This window comes from Pseudorasbora parva, chromosome 17, assembly GCF_024679245.1.
Source record: "Pseudorasbora parva isolate DD20220531a chromosome 17, ASM2467924v1, whole genome shotgun sequence".
NCBI classification, from domain to species: domain Eukaryota; kingdom Metazoa; phylum Chordata; class Actinopteri; order Cypriniformes; family Gobionidae; genus Pseudorasbora; species Pseudorasbora parva.
In genome coordinates this window covers 30,856,742-30,879,105 of record NC_090188.1, presented here as the reverse complement: position 1 = coordinate 30,879,105, position 22,364 = coordinate 30,856,742, and the positions used below count along the sequence as shown (strand labels likewise).

Sequence of the window (22,364 nt, the reverse complement as noted above, 5' to 3'; positions counted from 1 at the left end):
TCTCTTGCTCTGGAGTGAACATTCTTCCTCTGCCCCCAGCATCCGGACGTCTAGCAATTCTGTAAAGTAACAGTTTCATTATTTTTGCATTCATCTCATTAGAGTATGGCAGTGCTACAAAGTACTTACCGATTCTCATTTCGAAATGTCCGAATGATGCTTGCCACAGTGTAGCGGCTCAAATTAGGCTGAACCCGTTGGCCAGCTTCCCTCAGGGTCATCCCATGGTTGATGAAATGGTCCACTATTGTAGCTCTGATGTCATCAGTTATTCTATTTCTTACTATTCTTACCCTTCCTCTTTCCCCTCCTAGTCCTCTTCCTCTAACTTCCTCTAACCCTCTCGCTTCTTCAACTCCACATCCTCTTCCTCCTACTTCTACACCTCCACGTCCTCTTCCTCTTCCTCCTACTTCTTCACCTCTGTGTCCTCTTCCTCCTCTTCCTCCCCTTTCTTCACCTCCGCGTCCTCTTCCTTGTACTCCACACAGACAGCTTACCTGTGGCTTATTTATAGTGCTTAGGCTGATTGCAAAGTGAACAAATTCATCGAAAACAGGTTTCACATGTGAAAGTGTGCCAGACAGTTGGCAAAATAGTGTTAATGATAGCCATACATGTGTATAATTTTGCTAGGAGTGTGTTGGAAATTTGGTAAATGAGTGTAAGTGGTGAGTTGTGTTTAAAGTTCTCCAAAAAGAGTGTTGTGCAGTGAATTGTGCCTACAGTTTTGCAAAGTGTGTGTTGCAAAGTTGCAAACTGAGTGCAAACCAGTGTTTGTGCTTTTAGTTTTGCAATCTCAGTGAGTGGTTTTGCTATACGTATTAATAGTTTTAGAAATTGTGCTACAAGAATCACGGTTAGCGCTTAAGCATTCAGAAAAAAACTGTAATGTGGTTGAATGACAAATTTGCAACAATGTTACGTCAATGTATGGGAAATACACCCCAGATAACCAGTGGACAAAAACCCCTCTAAACTAAAAATCAGACTTGCCTGACAATAGGAGCATTACGATTTTTAACCATTTTTTTCCCCCCGGAAGCTCTAATGCCTTCATTTCAACTATATGCATATTCATGTAATGAGTTTCACAGTACTTTGTGTGTGTGTATTTGTTCAGATGAAGTCTGCCGGAGCTGGTGATGAAGGACTCTTCACTGAGAGCTACTGTAACATCTGCAACGCTCAGCTGATCTCCGAGTCCCAGCGTGTGGCACACTATGAGGTAATCACTCACACAGACACACCAGTGACACACATTACGTTAAAAGCAGGCCTCATCAATTGATCATCAGGGATGTAATAATCATTTGTAACCTAAATGCTTCTCTCATGTATCTTTCAGTCGCTGCTTTTAAAGTTGTAATGCAGTGCACCTTTCCTCAGACCCACAACCCCTTCATAAGTAATCCAATGATTGACCATTAAATAATCATCCTCCTGCATTATTTACATCTCTCACACGCGGTTCCTGAGACCACAGAGTACGCATAGATTAACGAGCGTGCTAATGAGGACAAACTCCTTTGCACAAAATCAGTGTAGCTGAGGGAACGTGCCTGTTCAACAGGATCGTTTGGCCAGATTGGTTTACGAAGAGAAGCCAGGAAGATATATTCTTCATTCTGGTAACACTTCAGCTCTTCTGTCACTGATCCCTGCGATCCCTCGTCTTGAGTAAACGCTCTCAGATGTCACAGTGTGAGGCTGGATTTAATTTACAAAGGCTAGATTTAATTTATTTAAATTTATGTATTTGCCCTCAGAGGGCTAAAATGGGCGATTTTTGGCCAGTCAGAGGAATGAGAAATACATTTGTTAAAGTATTTGTTAATCTCACTTAATACAAATGCAGTCGTTCATTGTTTGGTCATGTTAGTTCACTTAAATTTTGATTAGAATAATTAGTAAATGAAATGAACATGGACTAAGATGAATAAATGCTGTATAATTATTGCTAATTTTAAGTTCATTACAACTAATTAAACCTTATTATATTTAATTATTAATTTTATATATATATATATATATATATATATATATATATATATATATATATATATATATATATATATATATATATATATATATAGGATTGGATAAGATTAGCATATAATGAGCTCCAGCTCCCCTGTCAGTTCAGTTCATGAGGGAGAATTGTTTTGAAAGCAACAGCTGGAATGATTATCTTGATCACGGGGCTTGTAAACGTCTTTATCAAACAAACACAATGATTTATTTCTCATCCACCCGTGATTGATTGGAATATAATTTTTTATTACTTGGCCCGCCCAAGCGCGAATAAGCGCACCACTATAAGCGCGAACCGCACACACATGCACGCACACACACAAACACACAGATAACGAAAGGAATATTATTTGACTATTTGAGAATCACCGGACTCCCGACGAGCTTGCGTTTTCGTAGCGTTCTGGAAAACACATAACCCTGGGACTACAATTACATATTAAAAACATGTTTTACTTACATAAGTGTGTTGCACCATTCTGTCCTGTCCTGATCCAATATTGTGTTTTAATCTCAGTATGTCTGTGAATCCTGCTCGACCAGAGACTGGTTTACAAATGATTCCGCAGTGAAATGAAGCGAATACGCCTAAAATGTCTTCACCACGTGAGCTGGAACTTCATTAAAAATAAATGAAGCATCACACCTTCCTGATATTAGGATCAGAAGGAAGCTTATGCAGCAACTGTGTTCTTCCACAGCCAGGAATAGCGCAATATCTTGCTATCTTCTCCAGCATGTTTATTGCTGCTGGCTAGTGTGATCCGAACGGCTCCATGAGTCGGTGGGCGGGGTTACGAAATTAGTCGTGCTTAAGAGATGCTGTTTCATCACAAGGAGACATCAGGATGAAGCACATGATTGCTTTCTGGGCCTGGTGTCTAGAAAAGCTTCTTTCTTTTTTTCTTTGACTAACAAGGAAGTTGTCAGCTCTGAATCTTATATTCTTATATTACCATGACCTTTTATATTTCAAAAGCTCAAGGGAAAGTTAATTTCTCAATTCATCACCCCTTTAAAAATATAAATATTATCTGATATATTACCCAGCCCTACACCTCAGATACACAACAGTTTCCCCAGTATCCATTAAAGACTGTTGTGTCCTCAAAGAAACTCCAAGTGGATGAACTCGTCACTATGACCAGTTCATTCCAGGCCCTGAATCAACCGTCCATTTCCCTGGAGAGGCCAAGAGAAGGAAAGAGAGAGAATGAGAGAAAAACAGAGAGACAGATAGAGATGTTCTGTGTGATAACATGAGTTCGCCGCACCACAGCACGCATTAGAGCCGTTCCCCTGGGACTGAGCCGCACCAAACTCTCTCCACCTGTCAGAGCAACTTTAATGGACTTTCGGATATCTCGGGGCCTTTTCCTCTTTCAATTTCTCATGCTGTGTGCGAGTGTGTGCGCGCATGGCTGATAATCTGATGGATAGCTAACGGACATAGACTAAAAGCTTGGGTTTAATGTCTCATCACAGTCTGGAGAGAAACCTCGTCACCTGTCAGCTGCCCTTCACTGTCTGGACTGGACGCTTCTGTCTCTTCCATATCACTGCATTGTTTGTCCTGTCCATTTCTCTTTTCCTTTCCTCGCTGTTTATTTCAGTTTTCACCTGCTGTACCTACATGTCTGGAAACAAAAACATGCATACTGTATCACGCATGGCACTTATAGGTGTGCAGCATGATAATTCATACATTCAATATAGAACATAATAAAAAAAATCATAAAAGTAAATATTCTAATTAAAAATAACCAAGACATGTATTACATATCTTATATAAAATTAGGGGTGTCCCCGACTAAGGATTTACACATATTCGAATCAGAATTGTCGAATCTCTATATGGTTGACTGATAGTCGAATCATCTATGTAGAATCATCTATTATAAACAGCAAATTTTGAAGTAACGATGTGGATTCTGACAGCAAATACATCACCACACGACCTTGGTTTGTCAAAAGCAGTAAGTAATTCGGCCGGGGATTTTTACACGGGTGGTGGGAGACGGGCGGCAATAAAATTAAAAGACTAGTCCCTGTAACTTAAATGATGGCATGATTGCAATACCTTCCGACCCCACGAGGAACAATTACAATCCGAATAGTTTCAGCATCTCATTCATCACTAACGGAGGGAGCTGGAAAATCAAACTTTTCCTGAATTCACCCTGTTGGGGAGGAGGGCCATCATCCAAACCTTAGCAAAGATTGTTCTTGCTCCGGCTTTCACTTCTGCAAATTTGGTTAACTACAACTCAAACTAGCGAACAACATCAACGTCATCGTTCTCAGCCACTCCCTCTGTTTGCTGATTGGACTGGTAAAAATTGGTTCGGAGAAAAACGTCTCGGGTTATGAATATAATCCATGTTCCCTGAGAGGGAACGAGACACTGCGTCACATTCTGGGCACACTCAGGAGAAGAGCACTCTGGCGCCTGGCGTCACCGGGAGGTACAGACTGTAATGCCTGAAGAAGGTGTGCGGGGTGGCCCACCTGGCCGCTTCGCAGACTTCCTGCAAAGAGGTTCCCGAAAGGAGGGCTACCGAAGAGGCCATGCCCCTGGTAGAATGAGCCCTCACGGCTATAGGTGAAGGCAGATTGTGCACCTGATAGGCCGTGGTTATTGCCTGGACAATCCAGTTACTGATAGTCTGTTTTGCCGCAGGCAGCCCTTTCTTGGGTGGACCAAAACACACCAACAGCTGGTCTGACTTCCTCCACTGGGCAGACTTCTCCAAAAAAATCCTCAATGGCCGCACCGGGCAAAGGAGGTGAAGTCTGCCCTCTTCCGCTGTCACATGAGACGGGGGATGGAATGCCTGGAGAACCACTGACCATACCATGTTAGATGGTACCTTGGGTAAATAACCCGGGGTCGGACGCAAGATGGCCTTAACTCCGCCTGGGGCAAACTCCAAGCAATTTGGCGTGACTGCCAACGCTTGGAGGTCCCCCACTCTCCTCAGAGAAGTGACGGCAAGGAGAAAGGCCACCTTAAGCTTGGGGTTCTTGGCCTCAGCCAGCTCCAGCGGCTTGAAGGGGGCCTCAGCCAACCCCTCGAGCACTACTACCAGGTTCCAGGTTGGAACCCTGGAATGAGCCACAGGCCTCATCTTCTATGCCCCTCTGAGGAACCGTACAACCAAATGGTGCCTTCCCAGTGGCCCCTCACCTATAGGTGTGTGGAAAGCCCAAATAGCTGCCACATACACCTTAAGTGTGGATGGGGTAAGCCCGGTGGAGAAACGATCTTGGAGAAACTCCAGCACTGAAGCTACTGCGCAGTTAACTGGGTTCACCTCACATTCTCTACACCAAGTGGAAAACACATTCCACTTCAGGTTGTACAGCCTCCTGTTGGAAGGAGCTCTGGAGCTGAGCAGGGTCTCAACGACACCTGCTGACAGACCCTCCTCTATGAGCTGTGCCCCCTCAGGTGCCAGACCCATAGGTTCCATAACTTAGGCTGGGGGCTGGAATATCGTGCCCCCTGCTTGAGCCAGCAGGTGCCTCCTCAGAGGGATCTGCCATGGAAGGCCGTCTAGCAGGTCTAAGATGTCGGAGAACCATGCTCTGGATGGTCACCGGGGTGCTACTAAGAGCAGGCCGACGCCCTCCCGGTGGACTCGCTCCAGAACTCCCGGCCGCAGAGCAATCAGGGGAATACAATACAGACGCAGCCTTGGACATGTCTGTCTCATGGCATCCAGGCCCAAAGGAGACGGATGCCTGAGGGAGAACCACAGTGGACAGTGGGACGTCTCTCCAGACGCATCAGATCCAATTCCACTGGGCCGAACCTCTTGCATCACCTCGGGATGGAGACGTCACTCCCAGGGCCTCAGCCCCTGCCTCGACAGGATGTCTGCTCCCTGATTTTGGTCCCCGGGGATGTACATCGCCTTGAGAGATGCCAGTTCCCCCTGGGACAACAGGAGGACCTGATGCGCCAGTCTGTACAGAGGGCGCGACCTCAGACGCCCTTGATGATACAATACCACAGCAGTGGTGTCGGATCGTATCAGGACATGGTGGCCGCAGAGGTCCGGGAGAAAGCTCCTCAGAGCCTTCTAGACCGCCAGCATTTCCAGGCAGTTGATGAGTCAGGATGAATGCCGGGTCCCCCACGGACCTGTCGCAAAGCGGCCTTCCATGACCGCGCCCCAGCCAGTAAGGGATGCATCTGTTGAAACGGTTTTCCTGCAACATGATGCTCCCAATACTAGCCCTAGGGACAGAAACCAAGGTTTCTTCCATATGACGAGGGAACGAAGGCATCTGCACGTTACCCTGATCATACCGAAGGGATTCCCCTTTGGGGAAAACCCCTTGGTCTTCAGCCACCACTGTAGGGGTCTCATGTGGAGCAAGCCGAACAGAATCACGCTGGACGCTGCTGCCATGAGACCCAGCAGTCTCTGGAACTGCTTAACAGTTAAGCTGCGGCCTAGCTTGACTCTGAAGACCTCCGCCAGTATGGACTCGATACGTGCAGAGAACATTGTGCCCGCATTGTTGTCGAGTCCCATATGACTCCCAGGAACGTAGTCCCTTGGGAGGGCGTCAACACACTTTTGTGTTGAGTCTCCCCCTCAAGCACCTCATATGGGCCAGAACGACATCTCAATGCCAAACCGCCATATCATACGACCTGGCCAGAATGAGCCAGTCATCAATATAATTGAGTACACGATGCCCTGGAGTCTTAACGGACCCAGAGCTGCATCCATGCACTTCGTGAAGGTGCGGGGTGAAAGAGCTAGGCCGAATGGAGAACCCGATATTGGTACGCTTCGCCTCCGAATGCGAACCTCAGGACCTCCTGTGGGCAGGAAGGATGGAGATATGGAAAATGCGTCTTTAGTCATGACGAACCAGTCCTCGAACTGGATCTGCTCACGGTGGGATAGTAAACATATAGAACCTGAATCTCCTCAGAGAAAGGTTCAAGTGCCTCAGATCTAATAATAGACGCACCCCTCCATCCTCTTTGGGAACCATGAAGTAGCGACCGTAAAAGCCGGACTCTCTGTCTGGCAAAGGGATACACTGTATAGCCTCCTTTACCATCAGGGAGCACACTTCCTGTTCCATAACCTGCCACTGGGCTGGGCACACCACTATTCAGGCCACACCAATGAAACCCGGTGTTGGAACGCTGAACTGCAGTCTGTACCCTTTGCCCACGGTACACAGGGCCCCAGCAGATATATTCAGGAGCATAACCATGCGCCGAGATATTCTACTAGGGGAACCAGCCTCTCAAGGCTGGTCTCTGGTACCCACCGAGCCTCCTGCCTGACCCCCTGAAGTGGCCACCCGGCAGAGCTTAGTCGCGGAGGATTTTCTGTGCGAACGCTTTTGCTGCCCAGCTGCAGTCTTTCTAGAGGTGGCTAGAGCAGCATGTGTTTGCTGGAAGTCAATGTGGCCCAAGCGTCGTAGACGGCAGATCGCAGCATCGACTTCCAGAAAACTCCACAGAGGAGGCGACCTTGATCGCTCCCCAGGAGAGGGGGCTTCATCTGACTCGACAGGGCCGCTTAGGGCGGCCATTGTGAATCCTTAGATGAAACAGCCCAGTGAACACAATTTGGATGATAGGCTGATAATCTAACTCCTCAAAGTTAGATAAATCCCATTTACTTCCTCAGAATTAAATGCCCCTAATCACCCCTCAAGTGAACATGGTCTGAATGATAGGCTGAATAAACATATCAAACTCCTCAAAGTCAGATAATGTTTATTTTTAATTCCTCAGAATTAAATGCAGCCATAATCACCAGACGATACTGTTTAAATATGTATTTAACGAATCATCTTCTACACGCTGCCTCAGCAACGCGAGATTCGATTTGTTTACAACATATTTGGCTTTCATCCCTCGAGATGAAAGACCACGGGCGCGAGGCTGAAACACTCGAAAACTCACGGCTGTACACTGCGAGATATCTCTCAATGAACACAGCCAGCACCCTCAGGAGCTGACTGCATGCCTCGTGCCAAACAGTATCACATGTACACCTATCGCGTGTGTTCACTCTTGTTGTAGACCCGTAATCCATGTGCTGCCTCGACAATGGGCGATCGAGCCTTGCATTAAGAGGTGGCGAGCTCTCTTTTACTTCACTCCATCGATGCTGAGCACATCTAATTCCTCGGAATCAGATCGCTCAAGCATCTGGTTCTCCAACCCGGGGAAGAGCCGCATCACAGGCTTCCGCACGGGGACGGAGAATACCGGGTTACTACAGGCAGCGCCCCTCGGGGACTGCCCGAGCGCCCTTATTTTATGAATGAAGCAGCGTGTTTGGTGCTTACATCACCCGCCTCGATGCTGAGCACATCTAATTCCTCAGAATCAGACGGCTCAAGCATCGGGTTCTGCACCCCGGGGGAAGAGGCCACAGCGCGGGCTTCCACGCGGGGACGGAGAAATTCTGAACCGTCAGCAGGGACTGAGAAAGTGCCCCAAGACCCGCTGACCAGTTCATTTGCGAGCCCACTGATCTGCCGCCGCGCTGCCTCAACAGACGCGGGACAGAACTACGAGGCTCACTAACCTGCCACATAATACTCATTTGGACAAACAACACCAAATAGCGAAACAATTCAACAGCGCTAACGCTGAAGAGCAGAAAGCTAACACTGCTTGTGCCGGCGTCCCTTTATACCTCCGGGTATGCCGTCCCTCGCTATATCATTATGCAACACCAAGTGAAGTTAATAAACAAAATTTCGGGAGGAGTACGCCCATCTAATCTTTCAATTAATACCAAGGTATAAAACCAGCAGTACAGTCATGATTACCAACAGTAATACATTATAAATATGTTTGAATAATCAGTTGTCAAAAATGTGCAAAATAGCAGTTTTATTTGAATGTATCCATTGAAAATTTGAACGAAAAAAAGTTTTAGTATTCAAACTTAACATGTTAACGTATAATAATTTTTATATTTAAATATGTAAATAAACTTTCACATTTATGAAGTATATGCAAAAAAAATGTTTTCACTTGCTTTCTTAAAACCTAAAATAAATTATATATATATATATATATATATATATATATATATATATATATATATATATATATATATATATATATATATATATATATATATTAAAAGAAAAAAGCTAAAAAAAATTCTCTAACATCACTTGGCTAACATCAGAAAATATACAGTATGCTGTCAATTTAACACAGAAATATTCTTCAGATAAAATCAATAATTTGCACATCAGTACCATGCCAATCGAAAAGCTAATAAGATGTAATATGCATTTTTTTTTTTTCACACAGTATATTGGATCTGAATACATGAAATTACATAATTATATTACTATTGGATTATAAAAATATAAATTAAAAAAAACTCTCAGACACCTTTTTTTTTTATTGCCAAATGTACATATCTCTGTACAATTACTGTTCATGCACTACTGGCGCTGTAACATTTCAAATTGTTCAAATACCCCAAAACGCTATATTTTTTTAAATAGCTGTATCATTTACCCTGTCTCTTCTTCAACCCTCAAATAAAATCTCTCCCAGACCAAATGCTCCCTCAGTGTCTAGTCTTTAGCTCATTCAGTGTTTATCAACGACTCCTTTCATTCCCTCTCACTGGAACAGTGTAATCCAGTGTAACTGCTTCAGAGACTTCAGAGACTCCTCTGTCTCTCCCTTTCTCCCTCTCAACCTCTCTAAACTCACCCTAGGCCCAGCTGTGCCTTCACTTCCATCAAAGCCATACATTTTAAACGGATAAAATGAGCCAAATAATTTTTTTTTTAACTCAGATTGAAAAGTAAAAAAAAAAAAAAATGAAATGCCATGAGAAGGATACAATACTAATGCAATACTAGAACTTACAGTTAATGCATGACCGTTGGACAGTGAAATTCTCATTGGGTCAACAGGGTCAGACAAAAACTGGTGGCAAAGAAAATCAAAACATGTTTATGGCAAAATAATGAAGAATTAAGGTGAAGAATTAAGTGTAAAACCACCAGGAACTCTTTAGTGTCCAGCGCCATCATTTTTCCAGAACTGCAAACTACCTGGAGTGTTCAGAATTGCAAGGTGTCAGGATCTCTGAGACATAAGTTAGGTAAAGAATCCTAAAAATATGACCCCCACTTAATAAGAATCCCAAGCTGAAGTGTTTGTAAAATAGATGAAGAAGTGTGGTGAATACAGATAATTGTTTTGTTAGGCTTTATAGACAGATTCTTGAAGGACAGTGACTCTTGAAGGACCAGCAGCACATTCTCTCATACCACTGTTTGAAGAATTCATCTTCTAGACTCTAGCAGTAAGTTTTGGTAGTTCATTTTTAGTCCATCTCCTATATATCCTGAAGTCTGTTTTGCAGATATGGACTACAAATGAACTCCTAAAACTTACTGCCAGATTCTGGAAGATTAATTCTTCAAACAGTGGTATGAGAGGACGTGGTTTTGGTTCTTCAAGAGTGAGTCTCAATCTCATTATGTCTATAAAGCCTATAACAAAAAAATTATTCTTATTAAGTGGGGGTCATTGTTTATAGGATTCTTTACCTTAAGTCTCAGAGATCCAGAGAACCTTGCACTTCTGAAGACTCCAGGTAGGTTACAACTCTGGAAAATAGTGACGCTGGACACTAAAGGGTTCCTGATGGTTTCACACTTAATTCTTCACCTTAATTCTCAATTCTTTTTGCAGTTAACATGCGTCTTGTCTTCACCATCTTGTTTTTTCTAACCCTTCTGACCCAATGAGCATTTCACCATCCAATGGTCATGCCTTAACTGTATTTTTTAGTATTGCATTAGTATTTTATCCTTCTCATTGGCATTTTATAATTTTTGACTTTTCATTCTCAGTTAAATCTCTTTTTTGTTAAAGGTGTTTTTCATTTCCAGACTTCATGAGCAATTGTATATCACTTATAAATGATTAAATGCTAAATTAATAGTAGTTATTAAGATTAATGTGATTTGGAATTAACCCCATGCCTTTCAAAGATTGTATACGGATATGTATTACTATTGTTCAACATTCACTGCTCGTTAAACATCACACTATATTACTTTATCTGGACATACTCAGTATCATCAGAAAGATCAAAGACACCAGCTTCGATATTTGAAAACTGTTTATGATAAAACTAGGTTGCAGTGACATTAATTTCTTAATTTATGTCAGGAGTGCATTATTATCGATCCGTTATGAATGATATTTTGAATAGATTATCAGACGCACGTTCATTCTCTCTCGTCTGCACTGGCTCATTTGTGTTCACAGGGATTCCAAAGAACAGCTTTCAGTTTAGCTCTTAGTTCAAAAATTTCTATTTGGAGAAATATTGACATATTATCACGTTTGCTAAATATTTCCTCATACAGAATACCATTTCTTTTTATTTCTCACTGAATTATTCGATAAAAAAGAGTTAAAACATCTGCAGACCTCTCTCTGGGTCTCCTGTTAATGATATGCAACAGATATTTGTCATCAGGCGTTCATTTGCTCTCTGATCTGCCAATCTCATGACATACTCAACACAGCCCGACGCATGACGTGCTCCTCCTGTGTGGACACTTCCTCATTCTGGCTCTGTGAAGAACGAGACAATTCTACATTTCTACGCGTGAACTAGAAGCTAATTTTTTTTTTTGTGTGATTTTTTCAATAATGGGTGTTTACATTATGACTGCTAACAGGTGTAGCGATTAGCTCCATATAAAATGATAAATAAAACATGTTTTAACATCACAATTTGAATGAAAATCCCATTATATCGCGACAGGAAACTAATAAAAACACTCGATGGTGGTTTAAAGTGACATAAAGAGTGAAGGAATAATTTTAAATAATTTTAATTTGTGTTATGTAGCTTGATGCTAACTGAAGCTCTGATACACCTGTTGGACAAAGAGCTTTGTCTATTTATGTTACAATAATTTACATAATGTGCTTTTAGTTTTGTTTTTGTTTTCTTTTAGAATGACTAGATACTGTAGCTTACTGAATGAAATACTATGCTGTTAATGGGCCATTTAGCCAGGCATACATGTCATAATAAAATTTAATACAATTCAGTTTTGGACATAAAAGCCTCAGATTTTAAATAAAGCATGATCACACTTGTGCCTTCAATTTAGTTGTAGTTATAAGTCGTTATACTACATTCACATAATATTTTTATACATAAAGGATATTTAATATTTTTATACATATTTTTTTTTTTTTAGTTTATGTTTCAGCCTATATATCTCTATATTAATAACTGTCTGAGTAATTCTGAGTATTCTGCTGTAAACTCTCACGTGTTGGCTTTCTAAATTTATATTGGTTATGTGTATATTAATAATACGGTATGAGCAGCTGTCTTTATACCATGAATATGTCTAAATGCTCCATTTGCCAAATCGGGAGATGACAGGTAAAGGGGTTAATACAATGTGCGTGGAAAAAAAATATGATCAGAAATTCAATGTGCCATATATATACAATATAGATTTAGTGCTTTAAAGTGGAGACATATAGAATATGTTTCTGAGAGGGATTTAACGTTCTGACAGACTGTCAAGCACACTAAAAGCCCGGTCCGTGATACCGATATTACCAGTGGGCAAATGTCCTTACTTTCACACCCCGACTGATCTCTGTTTTTTGTGTTTTTTTGCCATCTCCGAGCGTGTTGATATGTAAATTGTGCAAGCTTATTTGTTCATTTGATTGAAAGATCTACCCACCTATAGACCATCCCCTTGAAGAAATCAGGACAGAAGTGATTGAAAGTAGACAAAAGTGATGGATTAAAATGAGACGAATCTCATGAAAATGCATATAAATAGTACGAGTTTGCAATCTCGTGGAATGTATACTCATTTTGGCGTGCTTATGATACGCGGTGTTTCGCGTGCATATGATACGCACTTTATGGCGTATTATACATACGAACCCCCCACCCCACCACCCTAAACCTACCCAAGAGCGTGTCATATGCACGCCATAAAGTGCGTATCATATGAACGCTAAAAACCGCGTACCATACGCACGCCAAAACTCATTTTGGTGTATACATTCCACGAGATTGCAAACTCGTACTATTTATACGCATGACCATGAGATCGTGTTGATTAAAACACCAGCTGTATAACTAAATCCTTAGCTGAAATAAAGCTGAAATTATAAATATAAATATTATATGAAAAGATTAAAAGCAACCAATTTTAATAAGAACAGTTTAAGTCTAAGTGCTAAATTTTAAACTGAATTGAACTGTAAAACTGAAAATATAAAAACTCTTCAGTTCTCATGCTCAGCGTTTTCATACAAGCTGTTTCCTGAACCAGCAGAACTTACCTGCAATCTGTTCTTAATCTAAACTTATATTAATCACTTGCTTAATACCCACAGATGCTTACATTCCAGTTTTTAATATCAGACAAATTGCATATTACATTACAAATTCAAGCTATTCATCTTAAACCCACAGTGACATCAGAGCATTAACAATTTGGCGAGGTTTGATTGCCTATCTATGCAAATGCGGCTGTGCTCCAAAACCCAGTGAGCTGCCTTGCTGCATACTACATTTACAGTTACCTGAAATAGAAGCTTGTAAGTGACTACTATGAATATTCTACACACACAACACCACAGAAACAGAGCACTCCTCCACTATGGATTTCAAAATAAGTTTGTTGTATATTCTACTAAGTTAAATGTGCAACAATCAAATAGGAATACAAAAATGCATTGACCACAAATAAAAGTCATTTTAATTAAAGGGGTCACGTTGCTAGACCAATTAGTCAGTTAGTAAGGTTGAGTAGCTTACCCTTTCAGAAAAAGTTTTTCTTCGAAATTCTGACACTTTTAAGCACTGCTGCTTTAAATGGTTAGTGCACCCAAAAATGAAAATGATGTCCTTAATTTCATTACCTTCATGTCGTTCGCACCCGTAAGACCGTTTTTTTTGGGCTTTCCTATAGCTCAACCAGTAGAGCGTGGCGCTAGCAACGCCAAGGTCATGGGTTCGATTCCCAGGGAGAGCAAGAACTGACAATAATGTAAAATGTGTACCTTGAATGCAATGTAAGTTGCTTTGGATAAAAGCGTCTGCCAAATGCATAAATGTAAAATGTAAATGTAAGTCGGTCAGCTCAGAAAGCCTTCCATTGGCAGCAATGACATTTCCTCTCTCAAGACCCATAAACGGCACTAAAGACGTTGTTTCCAAGTCCATCTTGCTACAGTGAATCTACAATAATTTTATAAAGTGACAAGAATAGTTTTTGTGTGCAAAGAAAAAAAAAAATCTAAATAACTACTTTATTTAGAGCTTGTCTATCGTCTGGGCCTCTGGCATGCTCTCACAAAGCAACCAATGTGACGCATGTGTGAGAATATGACCCGGAAGTGAGGAACTTTGTTTACAAGCAGAGGAAGACACGCCGTATCTATAAGATGTTGAATTCAACATTGTTGAATGTTGATTGTGCTTTAGGGTTTTTTTTCCACATACAAACTATTCTTGTCGCTTCATTGGTGGTGGTTGAGGAGATTCCCCCTTCTTTGTAAAGCGCTTTGAGTGCCTAGAAAAGTGCTTTATAAATGTAACAAAATATTAAATTAAACAAATTATAAAACCACTGAAGACCACATAGAACCACTGGTGTGAGATAGGCTTTGTAACGACATCTTTAGTGCCTTTTATAGGTCTTGAGAGAGGAAATGTCTTTGCTGCCAATGGAGGCCTTTCTGAGCCATCGGATTTCAACAAAAATATCTTCATTTGTGTTCCGAAGATGAACAAAGGTTGTACGGTGTCGAACGACATGAGGGCAAAGTAGTCAATCAAGTATTTGATGACAGAATTGTCATTTTTGTTTGAACTAACCCTTTAATCACATACATTTAGCTCATTTAGCTCATCATACACACAGACACAGATGTACACACACACACACACACACACACACACACACACACACACACACACACACACACACACACACACACAGAGAGAGAGAGAGAGAGAGAGAGACACACACACACACACACACACACACACACACAGAGACACACACACACACAGACGTATAAGCATATTTATCAAAGATAATTCTCATTTTCATGAAAGAATCTCCTGCAGAACAAAATTATCACAGTTTCCTCAAAATTATTAATCAGCACAAGTTGATTGATAGTAATGTTACTTGAGCACAAAATCAGCATTGAATGATTTCTGACATATGTGACACTGAAGACTGATGTGCTGAAAATTCAGCTTTTTTTAAATCAAATAATTAGAAACTTATTTAAAGATTTTGAAAGATATAAAAAGGCAGTGTAATGTTGCTGCTCTCTGCCTTTATGTCAGGAGTGTGCCTATGATTCCTTAAAATACTATCTAGGTAGCTTAGGTTTTGGAACAAAACATCGCTTTAGTTTACCTATTCTGTTATTACAGACACTTCTGCTTGAGGAGCACATCTCTGTAATTGACTGTGTAAATATGTTCTCTGATATTTAACAGACAGAACTGAAATGTCATACTGCAAGACTTTCATTTTTCTATTGCATTTTAAAAGCAGTATTTTAAAATACACCCTCCCTCATTGAGCTCAAAAAACGGCTCTGCATAAACACTGTGTGAAGTGGAGCGTTTTGACGCAAGCCAACTTCAAAATGATGAGCAGCTGTACGTTTCATATTAAAAATAGTGTATGGGAAAAAAGTGTGTCTGCCATCATGATCCACTTTACATCTCATATTCTTTCATTTATGGCCAAATCTCAGATTATTTTCTAATATAGGGTTCGATCAGGGCAAATGTAAAACAGTTACCTGAGATACTGGCAGTGCATGAACAAATTTTAAAAGAGTCAGTCATAGACTGAAAATCCTACACCCTGCATGTACTGAATCGTATAGCAGGTAAGTTAGTTTTTTTTTTGTCTTCTTCTTCTAAGGAAGGTCATTGGGGCTTTGCTCTCCTGGCCCACTTCGACTATTTGATATGTGTGTGGCTGTAAATGTTTTGAAAGCTAAGTAGTCACATGCATTTTTCAAAGTTAAAGCGACTGCCAAACACTTTGGTATCCTCGGATTCCTATGAAATAATAAAAATGTTTGGGTGGAGTAACAGAAGACAGCAGTTAATATTCAATGCAGATACAAAATAAGAAAACATATACAGCAGGTATATACACTCACCTAAAGGATTATTAGGAACACAATACTAATACTGTGTTTGACCCCCTTTCGCCTTCAGAACTGCTTTAATTCTGCGTGGCATTGATTCAACAAGGTGCTGAAAGCATTTTTTAGAAATGTTGGTCCATATTGATAGGATAGCATCTTGCAGTTGATGGAGATTTGTGGGATGCACACCCAGGGCACAAAGCTCCCGTTCCACCACATCCCAAAGATGCTCTATTGGGTTGAGATCTGATACTGTGGGGGCCATTTTAGGACAGTGAACTCATTGTCATGCTCAAGAAACAAATTTTAAATCATTTGAGCTTTGTGACATGGTGCATTATCCTGCTGGACGTAGCCATCAGAGGATGGGTACATGGTGGTCATAAAGAAACAATCCTCAGGTAGGCCGTGGCATTTAAGCAATGCCCAATTGGCACTAAGGGGCCTAAAGTGTGCCAAGAAAACATCCCCCACACCATTACACCACCGCCAGCCTGCACAGTGGTAACAAGGCATGATGGATCCATGTTCTCATTCTGTTTACGCCAAATTCTGACTCTACCATCTGAATGTCTCAACAGAAATCAAGACTCATCAGACCAGGCAACATTTTTCCAGTCTTCAACTGTCCAATTTTGGTGATCTTGTGCCAATTGAATGATCAACAAGGCATTTTCATCCACAGGACTGCCACATACTGGATGTTTTTCCCTTTTCACACCATTCTTTGTAAACCCTAGAAATGGTTGTGCGTGAAAATCCCAGTAACTAAGCAGATTGTGAAATACTCTGACCGGCCCGTCTGGCACCAACAACCATGCCACGCTCAAAATTGCTTCACCTTTCTTTCCCATTCTGACTTTCAGTTTGGAGTTCAGGAGATTGTCTTGACCAGGACCACACCCCTAAACGCATTGAAGCAACTTGCATGTGATTGGTTGATTAGATAATTGCATTAATGAGAAATTGAACAGGTGTTCCTAATAATAATTTAAGTGAGTGTATATACATATACCATATTTAGAAAATAAAATAAATAAAAAAAACATTAAAAAAAAACAAAGTTGATAAAAACTTAAAGCTAAAAAGTTTGAACAGAGTTTGTGAAACCAGATTGCTTGAAAAATCAATACAATGCAGCTTTATGTAACGTATACATTCTTTATATATTCCTGGTAAACCTGCCTGAGTTCATCGTTTGTGAACACCGGCGTCAGTATCTAGGAACGTAGTAATGGGTGGGGAAAGGACTTATAGATGACAAATAATGATTGGCTAGATAGATAAGTAATGAATGAACTTCCAATTTCTTGTCTGTTCTTGTCAATGTTACATGTTAGATTAACATTGTTTCTCCTGCGTTTTTTTGTTTTGTTTGTTTATGCTGATGGATTATATTAAAGACTCCTTTGTTTCTAATGTCCCGTGTATGTGAAAGAAGAATGGACCCTCATATTGAGTATATTTCAATAGGAAAATAGACATGCCAGCAGCTAATCTTCACCTGCTCCCAGAACAAATGCAGTTGTTGCAATATTTGTTTTGATCACTCCAGCCCAGACAATTATCTAGCAATGTCTGTGACCCCCACCTCAGACCCGTCACTCCTTCGCATCCAGAGCCCTGCCAGCCATCACCAAGCTGCATGGAGCGAACGCCAGAACCTACCAGAGAGTCAACTCTGGAGAATAAGCCTGAGCCCCAGAGCCTGAGCCTCACAAGATGTCTGATCAGGGGTCTTATTTATAAAGCGTGCATACACACAAAACAGGACTGGAAACGTACGTACGCCAGTTCCCACGCAAAGGTTGTGATCTATAAAAAACAAACATGAAGGGAGAATGTGCACACCTTTAAGCAAACTTTTAGCCATGTGTACGCACATTCTGGAGACAAAGGGACAAAGGAAATTTGTGACACAGATGGTGAGGTTGTGAACTAAAGATAGATTGTAGAAAATAAATGTGAGATGAATGATTATAAGAATTAATGACATTTTCACTCCATCTCATACATTATATTCACATTACAATAAAGATTAAATCCAACAGTGTTATTTTTGCTGCTCGTTTTAGGCTATATACATCTAGTAAAATCCAAACGTAATTCAAAATGTATTTTTTTACAAAAAAAAATATTATAATCAGCGCTGCCTTACAGTCCATTGTCCACAATGGGAGCACAGGAAGAGATGGCGCGACTACATGTGATAGCTACAGAATGGCATGAAATACCGTTATTCGAGAACTGCAGAACAGTGTAAAACAGTGGCCACCAAATAACAGTTTTCCAAGCCTCCACCTCCCCTACAAGTATTTCAATCTCAGTGTCTAAGAAATTACATTTTTTTCCCCTCTTTTCTTTCCTGTCGCCATTATTCAAAGTAACAGAAATACACTTTTTCACTTTCTTAGATTAATTAATTGGCGGGTCGCATGCCAGTTTTCCAGGTATATATGGGATTCCACTCTTATTTACATGCCGATCAACAATCATGAGGTGATTTGCATTGAGTATTTATGATTTATGGTAAAAATGGGCATCTACAGGGCGAGATATGAGGCTGGTTCACGTACGCACATCTGCGGGTGATCTGTGATTTAGAAAGGGAACATTGCTTACAGGTGTGCACGGTTTTATAAATCAGAATATTTTTGGTGTACGCAATTTTTGGCTTTTGGGCGCACGTAAACTTCTAGTAGGGATCCTTTACACATTTTATAAATGAGGCCCCAGGTGTGTGAGCCGGCAACATCTTCCATTGTATATGAGCCCCACAATCCCGCCATTGAGGGTGAGCTGCCGCTGGACTTAATGATTTGGAAGAGGATGCTTACCTGTATTTCCCGTTCTCGCTGGTTTTGCCTAGCTTAAATTCCCTGCCTCCCCGCTGGTTCCGCCCAGCTCAGTATCTCCTGCATTCCAGATGGTTCCATTCAGTTCAAAGTCTCCAGATTTACTCCCCAGCCTCCTCTTTCAATATCAACCAATCTATCAGCCCCACTTTAGCCAAATGGCTCCTCCTGGACCTGCTCTCTGTTCGTGTCACTCCACCTCATCCTGTTTCCCTGACTTTTCCACCTTGGCTAGACTTATGGTTCCATCGGCCTCCCTCGATCCTCCGTCTACACCTTGCCATGCCTGTACCATGGACTTCCGATCTGTCCTGTACGCTCCATCTCTCCACCCCTATGGCTCCGCCCTCGCTCTGGCTCCACCTCAGCCCTCAGTCGCCCCGGCTCTACCGCAGACCTCTGGCACCTGGCTTCCTCCTTGAATGGTCGTCGCTGCGGCTCCGTCACGGCCTTTAGGACCAGTGGTGTCAGCCAGTTCCGTTTGCTCGACATCTGCAATCAGGGCACCAGCTACCTTCGGCTCCGTTTCCATCTCCCATCACCATGGTATCACTGAGGGCTTCTCCACCATGGCTCCCTCTTCCCTTGAAGTCGCAATTGCCTCCTGATCCTGTCTGCACTCTGGGTTTCCGCCAGACTCCTCCTGATCCTGTCTCCACCCTCCACCATCTTCGCCACCATCGGTTGTCTCCTGTGATTTCCTGTCTTTCGTCCTGTTCCGCTCCCACATTTAGTCAATGTGTTTTTACTCTTTGATTTGTTCTGATCTTTGTCTGTACTATGTCAATGTAACGTGGCAGTTAAAAGTTGTTTCACCTGTGTATTTTTGAGTATGTTGTTGGATAATTTTAAAGACTCTTTGTTTCTAATCTCTTGCTTTGTGCATTCTTAACACAGCCATTAGATGACACTTTACAAGCACTGCAAACTCTTTTATAAAATCAGATTGACAATGGAGGAAAACCTGTGCGAATATTCTGTATAGTGTATATGCAAGGTGATTGTCAAACCTTCAGACACTACAAATAATTAAAAAGTAAAGAAGCAACCGCAAACTTTCAGCACAAAAAATAGACTCTTACAAGCCATTTTTTTTTATTCAGCATGCATCAAAATTATTAAAGCAATTGATGCTAGTTTTCTAAAAGCAAAAGTATGTTATGTATTATCTATTAATTGCCCAATATTGTAGAAATTGATATTTACTGGGTGTCTTTTCTTTACATGTCAATTCCAATGAGAACACTTTGATCTGGATTATGTTAATTCCACTCACTTGTTTTATTTCTCTATTTCTCTCACACAACAGAGCAAGAAACATGCCAACAAAGTGCGCCTGTTCTACATGCTCCACCCAGAAGATGGAGGACCACCATCCAAAAGACTGAGACCAGACAATCCGGTATTTTCTCAAGTTCTTAAAATAAATCTTCACATTTAATTTATGTTCCCAAACAAGCTTGCTGCTGCACTACTCTCTCTTCTTTCTCTCTTTATTTATCTCCAGTATAATAATCAAAAAAAATTATCTGTTGTTAACTATGAATTGAAGGGGCTATATGCGAGACATTTAATTTATTGGCAATGTGTGAACAGCTTGAAACGAAACTTTAAAAAAAAGAGACCATCCCCAAATTCCTAGGTTGTCTATGCAAGCCTGTAGAATGATTTTTATGTGAAGAACTTGACGTTTATCCCTGGGAAAATCAAAAGAATGTGATGTTTAAGCGTGCCCTTGAGAACCTATCTTGTGTTCTGTGACAAATTAAATTAATGCAATGTTCAGGATAATGCAGAAAGACTTACTCTGTACTGTAATGTCAATGTGTCATGCAAAAAGAGATTAATTCAGACTGAGTGCACATTCAAAAGCCATTTCAATATCCCCCATATTGATAGTGGCTCCCCGATTCCTGCAAATTATAGGCCTACACCTATGCCTTGAGTAGAGTAATTAAATCCCATTCAGTCTGTTGTACTTTGTGTTCATGAGTGCGTGCACTAGCAATAAGCTGCTGGCTGCAGCCACTGGTGTCGCTAATAATAATAATATCTGATTTATACATGTAGCCCCTTTAAAGGTGCTGTATGTATTTTTTTCAAATGTACTAAAGGACAAAAATAACACAATATGTTTGCAGAGATTTAGGAACCATGCTAAGTTTAACATACTTGTTTCTCTGCAAAGCAATTATACAGAAAATTATTTTACTTTTTAATGTACTTTGTATGTGTGAGCGCTCACTGCCAATTTTTCTTTCAGATGCTTAAGTCCACATTTAACATGTGGACTTAAAATAAGATTTAAAATAAGTTAGTGCACACATATTAAAAGTAGTTAGTAGTGAACGCACTGCAAACCCTGAAACCAGAGCAGTGGGCTGCCATTTTTTCTTTTTCTTTTTTTTTGCTGTGGTGCCCAGGGAGTGATTGGGGGTTAGGTGCATTGCTAAGACAGTGGTATTAAGAATCAAACCCGCAACCTTTGGGTTACCAGTGGCTCTCTAACCATTAGGCCAGGACTTACCTGGTGATATTCTATAAAAATACTTATAAATTATCTTTATCTCTCATATCTTAAAAATTTTTTTTTTGGATAGAAATATAGATTGTTACTGTAAATTGCCAGGCTCTCAGCTATTTCTCTTAAGAAAAATACCCCGGTAATCTTACCCTCCTCTCAAAAATGTTTAATTTTGTGCACAAATTTACCAAGATACAAAAGTATGCAATCAAAGTCAGAGATCTCAAAAGGAACTCAAATATTTCTCATCAAATTATCTTAACTGTGCTATTCTTTTTCCACATTCATTTTACACTCTTAATACAGTATACATTGTGTTTCATGTCTTTACATACTGTAAATGATATTATTCGTAATAATCGTTTTTACCTACCTTACAAAAAAGAAGATTATTCAAGTGTGCTATTAGTATACTTCTTTGAAACTAAAAATTTGAATTTACTTTTCAGAAATACACTATATGGACTTTATGGTGCATTAAGTATACTTGACTTGTAGGATACTGATAGCAAAGTGTAAGTAGGCTATATTTGGCCTATACTCAAATTTTCCATCAATATATACTTAAATGTATAAATAATTATTCTAAGTATTCTTGGCTTGTAGAGTCTTATTTAGTCTTATAATTTTTTTTTTTTGTTGTTGAAAATATTGATTTATAAATAAAACAGACATGTTCATGATTCGGAGTATCTGAATTTTTGTGTAGACTAGTCCACTGGTAGCATGC

The 22,364-nt window shown here is 40.7% G+C and overlaps 1 protein-coding gene and 1 non-coding gene across 3 annotated transcripts in view; both read left to right on the top strand.

Annotated features, from left to right (window-relative positions):
• The window catches only part of zgc:171482 (zinc finger protein), a 218,372-nt gene that overhangs the window by 64,296 nt on the left and 131,712 nt on the right, over nt 1-22,364 (top strand). For both annotated transcript variants that reach the window (XM_067421599.1, XM_067421598.1), the window contains exons 2-3: nt 1,124-1,228; nt 20,420-20,512. In XM_067421599.1, coding sequence (XP_067277700.1) covers nt 1,124-1,228; nt 20,420-20,512 — 198 coding nt within the window. The remainder of the gene's footprint in view (nt 1-1,123; nt 1,229-20,419; nt 20,513-22,364) is intronic.
• On the top strand, nt 14,029-14,103 carry trnaa-agc (transfer RNA alanine (anticodon AGC)). Its single transcript has one exon. It is a non-coding gene; the product is annotated as a tRNA-Ala (tRNA).